Source organism: Dendronephthya gigantea, unplaced genomic scaffold (genome assembly GCF_004324835.1).
Source record: "Dendronephthya gigantea isolate DGI-Jeju-01 unplaced genomic scaffold, DenGig_1.0 000028F, whole genome shotgun sequence".
Lineage (NCBI taxonomy): Eukaryota > Metazoa > Cnidaria > Anthozoa > Malacalcyonacea > Nephtheidae > Dendronephthya > Dendronephthya gigantea.
The window spans coordinates 851,118-858,351 of record NW_021163038.1 but is presented as its reverse complement, the minus strand read 5'-3'; the positions used below and the strand labels follow the sequence as shown (position 1 = coordinate 858,351).

Here is a 7,234-nt window from a genome sequence, read left to right as displayed (position 1 = left end):
AATCAATAACATTCAAAAACTTCCTGTGATTATTGTCTCCCTCTGATTATTCTACGTTCGGAGTAGTTTCGAACCTCACGAAAAATTGTACATGCAAAGAAGGCGCTTTGGTACATGATATATTTATCTATTGATAAACAGACAGATGCATCGTGTCATTTTGTCACTATCTCTCAAGTGCGAAATTTGCAACCTTGCTAAATTACCTATCCTCACGTAAAACGCCTAAACATGATTGAAAGTAGCTCAATCATAGCTGAAATTATAGTCTTACTGCATATGTACATGTGAATATCGATCGACAGGAATTCCAATTGACCTTTCTAGGGAATGATACGTTTCCAAGTTCCTCTTTCACCGTCGCCTAGGTCAACCATGTGATCACACCGTGATGTGATGAACGCCATGGTTGACTAAATGTTGAAAATAACCCTTAAAATATCTTTCAGATAATTCAACAGATTAGAAATTAATATCCCTGTTTCACAGAACTTTTACAATCGAGTTATTTTGATTTACCAAACGGAATATCTGGAGATAGAAGGGTCAGTTTCATAAATAAAAGGTGGTCAATTTTATACTTTGCATTAATTTTGGATTCCTGGTAACTGCATCCATATGCACCCTTACATGCATGTGTTAAAGTGCAATTATTCTGTAAGGGTTTCTGGAAAAAACGGTTCCTACTAAGGAATAACGATTCTCCTATCCTATAATTAACTCTCTGTAATTTGTATTTGGATTTTAACTATAAATGGTCAATGTAGAGTCGACAGTTCCAACGGTAGACAAAACATTTTTTGCGAACAGTGACTAAATTAAAAAGCGAAAAGTTTGTATTATTACGTTCACGGATGCTCTTTGTCCACCAGTTCCGGATCGTGGTTTGGAATGAACGAAAATCGCTTGGATATTTGATATGGGCGTGAGGCCCGAATCATCAAACACAGGCATGCGTGGGTAAGAATTACCATAGCGGAAGATCTCGAATGCTATTTAAACCCGAGAGCATTGCTGAATGAAGTGAATAGCCTCAAAGTTGAAACATCTCAATATCGCTCGACAAGCTAGTGTTTGTTAACCACTGTATACCACAATCAATTGTGTATTACACAAGTATTTTTAATTCTGTTCTTAACTTATTAATCCAACGAAGGATGTATGGTTATTTGGTGATATATTTTGCAACAATTATTTGTCTACAGTTATACGTTACAGTCGGTAAGTGTATTATGTACTTTTTCTCTTTGAATTCATCATTTCCAGTTGTTCAAAGACGTTGCCTTTGACCAAGTATAAAACGGCAGAGAAAGGCATTTTCGATAAACGATACACAGAAGTCAAGAATTTGTGTTATGAAGCCATAACATTTATATTGGTGTAGCGGTTTCAACACAGTTGAGAGCGTGTTTATACAGTACTATACATACAGGCTATATGGTATATCTTACGCTTTGAAGTTTGAAACCATCGTTAGTTTAATACCATGAACTAGAGGTGCTTCTAAAATTGTTATTGTTGTATTTAGTAAGAAGCAACGTTTATCATACGATTAGGTTGTGTCTACACTTCAACTGCCTAACGTAAATACTCTTCTCACAAGTTAATTACTTATCGAGTGCGTTCGCTCTATGGCGACCTTCGACTGTCGTTTCACTACACAATCAAATATGAATGAACTGTCGAATTAGGCGTATTTCAAGAGATCAAATTGTTCATTAAGAAATTCTTGTCGCTTCAAGTTACTAACGGGCAACACATAACAAAGTTAACAATGCCAATGAAAATACAAACATGCATCACGCAAAGACGATTAGTTAGTTGTGCCGCTTCGGATTGCTGCTATTTGGAAAGACCTTAAACAACGTTCAATTAGATAAAAGTCTAAAGGTCCAAATTAACAGCTTTTGAAAACATCTCCCCACTGTGATTTCTATCGTTTCATTGCAATTTTCGATAATGATAAACGAAAGGGCAGTATTGGACACCGTTTACACAATCAATTCGGACTCAGACACTGATATATGATATAGGTATGACACTAAAAACTTTGAAAATCTGTCTTGAATTCTCGGCCTTACTCGAAGGAACTTCTAATGGCTGTTTGTCCGTCAAATTTGTCACGGTAAATAAAGCAGGAAATCATACCTGCAACGCGCTGTAAGGCATTTGGCTATTGGGGAATATTTCTAACTTATTTAATAAACTGCTCTTTGGATTCTGCTCTTGATATTTCCGTAAGTGATTTGCATGTTTTGCCGGAAAAAACGGATTGTGAAATGGCCATTGTGAGATCGTATTTAAATAAATATTCAATCAAGCATGGTGCCAATTGTCTCCAGTCTTGTGTACGAAGTCATATATTGCATCACTTTAAGCCTTTTCCACGCCGTCGTACAGAGAAAAAGGTAATTTGAGAATATTGTTGTTTGGCACCGCAAGAAGGGAAAATTCAAGGTGGATGGTTGATGAAAAAAAAAAAGAAAATCCGGATAGGAACAAAACACTTTCACACGGGCAAAAAATGAAAGCTTTACAATATCACTGTGATGACTAGGAAGTTTCTGTCAAGCGAAAAACTCATGTTTCATCTTTTCAGATTGCCGGCTCCATTCGGATCACAACGTGGAATGTGGAATTTATCCACAGATTGTTACAGTGGACGGCGGAGGATTGCCGTATTTCGTGGAACTAAATCAATGCCAGGGTGCTGTCGAAGGTTTTGACCCCGCAATAAAAAACTGCACGTTCCATTCATTTAAAAATGTGAGCGTCAAAATCACAACCCATGGAGGTGAAAAAACTGTCGTTTTAAAAAACCACACAAGTTGTAAAGGAACGTGCGCAAAGCCATGTCCGACAAAATGGCACAACAGGGACCCGTTAACGTGTGCATGCAAATGTAACCATGCTCAAATACCGAATGGCCACGAGTGTCCAAAGGATCACGCGTAAGTTATGCATATTTTTATATAAGTTTTTCTATCGATGCTTTTTCCATAAATGCTTCTGAAACAAGGGATGATATATATGAACAAAAGCCAGAGGAATACTTGTGATGTGATGATAACTGGTGTGTTTCTATGCGTTTTTAGTTGGGACAAAAATAACTGCAACTGTCGATGTGATTTGAAAAGGACCCCGAAGAAAGTAAATAATTAACTTTGCATTAACATTTTTACTTTCCTTTTTTTTTTCAAATTTTCAGAAGCAGAAATAAATTAATTTCATCGCATTTATTTATCTCATTATTTTCTTAGAAAGTGAACTTAGAAGAATGCAAGCTCGAGTGTAAACGGGTTCGTGAATGTCAATCAGGTTGGGCTTTCAACAAGGACGACTGTAGATGTTACCGAACCCGTGCTGCGGCGTCAAGTAGTGAAGGTACTGGAATAACTAGGTTCTTCTTTAACTGCATGTCATATTCATGAATTCATCGAATATGATTTATCATTGAATTATCAGTTTGATGATAGATCAATTACTGAATTGAGAATTTTTCGTTTAGTTGGTTAATTTTCTTTGTAACTTGTTGTTTGATGTATCAATTATTTGTTCTAATTGGTTCATTAGCTACCCGTTTGACTGATTAAGTGTTGTCTTGATGTATCAATTATTCGATTAATTGGTTTATTTATTTCTTAGGATCCGACAGCAGCAATCAGGGGAAGATCTTAGCAGCAGTGGTTCTTGGAGAGTTTTTTTTTCTTTTTTTTATCTTTGATTTCATTTTGTACTTGAAGGGAACAGGATTTATGTACAATGTTATAAACAAATGTAAAAGAAATCCACGTGGTATGTGACATGTATCTATCACCAAAATATTACCATGCATTGCAGCCAAGAAATCTTCATATATTGATATGTCTGATCTTAACAAGTTTCATGCAAATTGTCTATCACAATTCTAATTTTTTCAGGATTACTGAAATTAGCAACTAAAAATTGCTTTCTTTTAAGATAAGTCAACTCCACATGGGGAGCAAGCTCGCTTAAATCATGAAGAGAATGATAATAATATCCCTGTCGGTGTCCGTGTGGACAGGAATGGCGCTTCTCATGCTCAACAGAAAGTTAACCCGACGTGAATATTGCAGTATTTTATCAAATTCTGACAGAAAGACAGAAGAAAAGAAAAGTACAAAGCATGCTCGACTGTAGTTTGTAGTCATTCACACGAACCATTGTTTAGTGAAAGGATGTGTATATTCATCGTCGTATCATATTTGTAGACTGTAGTATAACGCTGCTGTTGTAGTCATGACTTGAATGGTTCTCTTGTATAAATTTCTACCTTCAGTGGTCCAAATAGTGAAGTTAAAATCAATGTTCTAAAGAAATTTAAGGGACGATACGTCAAAATTATTTCTCTAGAGCATTGATTTTCATTTTAAGATTACTTATTCACCCAACTGCTGTTCATATTAGTCAGAAACGTTCAAAGTGAAATGGAGTAACTACTATCTATTGTACATAGTGAAACATAATAATGAGTGGTCTAGCCAAAATTGGTGTTGGTTTTTCGTCGAGCAAGACAGCAATGTTGGCGTAGGAAATTTGCATTAGGACTGGTTCTTCAGCGAAATCGACCCAAACACGTTTAATACCTGCTGTCACCTGACGTTAACCAACCATATTTTCGGAAAGATCACGTCGATAGCCACTTTTCTGAGCTTAGGACACATAAGTGATTCATTTTAAGTGATTAATTGTCTCCTGATGTGATCCTGGATGTAGTATTTCAAACGGTTTTGTAAAATATTAAGTATGGAAAGTATGGAAAGTTTAGATTAACGACATAACTATGAACTATAAATAACACGACTAATTTTGTGTTGGTAATGTCGACCAGGTAGCCATTGCATAGTTTATTATTGCAATAAGAGAGACTAAAAAATAGATAGAATAAAGTCTAAAATATTTATTATCCATGTATATTATTTAATTCATTAACACTGTTGCGAGAACAATTGCTGTGTGTATGTAGTTTGTGGTACATTAGTGACGTAGAATAAAATATATTTTCATAAATTTTCATACGAGCTGTTTGTAGCTTTGTTATATTTCCTTTTCTCGTCAAACGCTGATGTGGAAGCAAGTGGAAGTTGTCATTAGAGTATGATGTACCTGCATGAGGTGCCATCGTGAATGACACCGTGGAATAAAATCCATAAAATTTGAATGGTTGGGATCTTCAAAACCGTATTGAAGTTCCATTATATCGTTATATAAATTTGGATGAAACCAATTACTAATTGACAAATGCGATGGCAACTTCTCTGCTAGTTTTTTTAACGATGCATAATTTTCTGACACGTTTGTTACAAGACTGAACTTTATTAAAAATCTATTAAACTTTATATATATGAGATCTATATGATTAAATATACTTATACGATTATTAAATATAAACAGATCTATTATGGACAGGTTGGCAGGTCTATGTGCATACCATCACCCAGTCTCTCATCCGTGTCTGTGTAAACATGCAATATCTTTAGTGACGTTGATTCTCTCAACCCCACCATTATAGATTCTTTCTCTTTGAATAGCTATGGTAGTTTTTGTAGGATTACAACGACCTGGACATCTCGTTATTGAGACCCAAGGAACAGTGTAGTTCAACCCTAGCCAATGTTGGTAAATTCGTGGACCCTTGTGGCAAGGAGCTATAGAGAGATGAATTTAATTTGATCATTTTTCATATTCACTTATGGCTGAGCCCAGTTAATATAGCTGAGCGACCTGAGACAATGAATATTGTGAATAACATACACTGAAAATATCGTGTGGTGATATTCTTGAGAGAGGCAATTGAGATGTACTTCTTCCTCGATTCGTCAAGTCCTTGAGGACTCCTGGTCCATTCATAGTCACATTTCGTGTGATTTTCTACTTTAAAATACTCTGTTTTCTGAAAAGGATTCAAAACCAATCAAATTGAAATAGCTACAGCTAGTCCGCTCATGAAAACAACAAGAGATAATCCTTACAGCGGACCTCTTGAGAACAGAAGAAAAGTTGAGAACTGATATACCTATACGTTAAGCAGTTCATTGAGTTTTTAGTATTGAATTTATTACAATTATCCTGTGGTGAACTCTATATAGAATATATATTATTGCCACGGCGTATTACAGCATGTACGTACTACGTAGCGTACCTTAGAGTCTGTCATAAAGCTCACTTTTACATAAAACGATGTCTTATTCACCGGGACGCTGGGGAAAAGACACCAATCAACTTGAATCAACATTTGGTTGTATCTCAAAGCCAAATTACTGCCAGGTTCGTGCAGGTAGAGAGTCGTCGTCTTCGGTGAAAAGTTGTCTGTAAAGTTTTTAAAATTTCAACAAATTATAGAGAGATGTAACAAGTTGATGTATTAAGAAATATGGTGGAAAAGATTGCAAATATGGTTGAAAGGTTGATGACAGACTTAGTAAAGACAACGGTGACTTTTGGTCAAAGTTTGAAAGATCAAAGGTTAGTAAAGATTTTATCATGATGTATGATGAATTACATGTTGTGAAATAACCGAAAAGTACAGTATTATAGCCTAACACAAATAGCTATATACTTAGTATTCATAGAGGTTTATTTGTTGTAGTTGTTGTTTTTGTGAAATTAATATATGTAGAACATATGCCGAGGAAAAGAAGAAAAGGTTCTTCGTTATCGTTTTTTGGATACAGAGTGTATTTAGTCTTCCCTGTCTTGGGTTAATTTCGTTTGTCAAAATTATTATAAACCCTACCTTTCGCGGTTCCTCGACATTGGAAAACGAAGAAGCAGAAGAGTAGCAAAGAAGACCTTCTGATAGGTTTCCACGTCGCCGAGCAATGCATCTCTGAGAACTGAGCAAGCTAGACCACCGTTTAGCCGTGTGTTTTGCCTGTGCAGTGGCTTGTAAATGTTGATTTCTCTTGATTTAACTTGGCTTATATAGAGTCACGTTTGTCTCTTTTGGATTTCATCCCGGATTTATAGAGATGCAACGGAACATTTTCGATCCAATCAACAACTATTTTTGTTCAGTTTAGGTGCGGCATTATGTGAATGCATCAAATTGGCGAAATAATTAGCATATTATTTTCTTTTCTGGATTTAAATCAACGCATAAAAACGTGGGTATGATATGGCAACGGCAATGGAAAAATGGGAAATAATTACATAACCCAAACGAAAGTGGAATAGCTCGCCTGTACCGAAGCCGTCAACTGCCAAAACGCCC

General features: G+C 35.9%; 1 protein-coding gene across 1 annotated transcript; it reads left to right on the top strand.

Annotated features, from left to right (window-relative positions):
• The first annotated feature begins 967 nt into the window (after nt 1-967).
• On the top strand, nt 968-5,024 carry LOC114523761. Its single transcript, XM_028544790.1, has 6 exons — nt 968-1,221; nt 2,600-2,951; nt 3,096-3,150; nt 3,261-3,384; nt 3,646-3,795; nt 3,961-5,024. The coding sequence occupies exons 1-6, from the start codon at nt 1,158-1,160 to the stop codon at nt 4,086-4,088; spliced, it is 873 nt and encodes a 290-aa protein (XP_028400591.1). The 5' UTR covers nt 968-1,157; the 3' UTR covers nt 4,089-5,024.
• Nucleotides 5,025-7,234: the final 2,210 nt, after the last annotated feature.

Coding starts and splice junctions, on each gene's coding strand:
- LOC114523761 (XM_028544790.1), top strand. CDS start 1,158: ATGTATGGTTATTTGGTGATATATTTTGCAACAATTATTTGTCTACAG. Junction 3,151..3,260: donor TGAAAAGGACCCCGAAGAAA/GTAAATAATTAA, acceptor TTATTTTCTTAG/AAAGTGAACTTAGAAGAATG. Junction 3,796..3,960: donor ATGTAAAAGAAATCCACGTG/GTATGTGACATG, acceptor CTTTCTTTTAAG/ATAAGTCAACTCCACATGGG.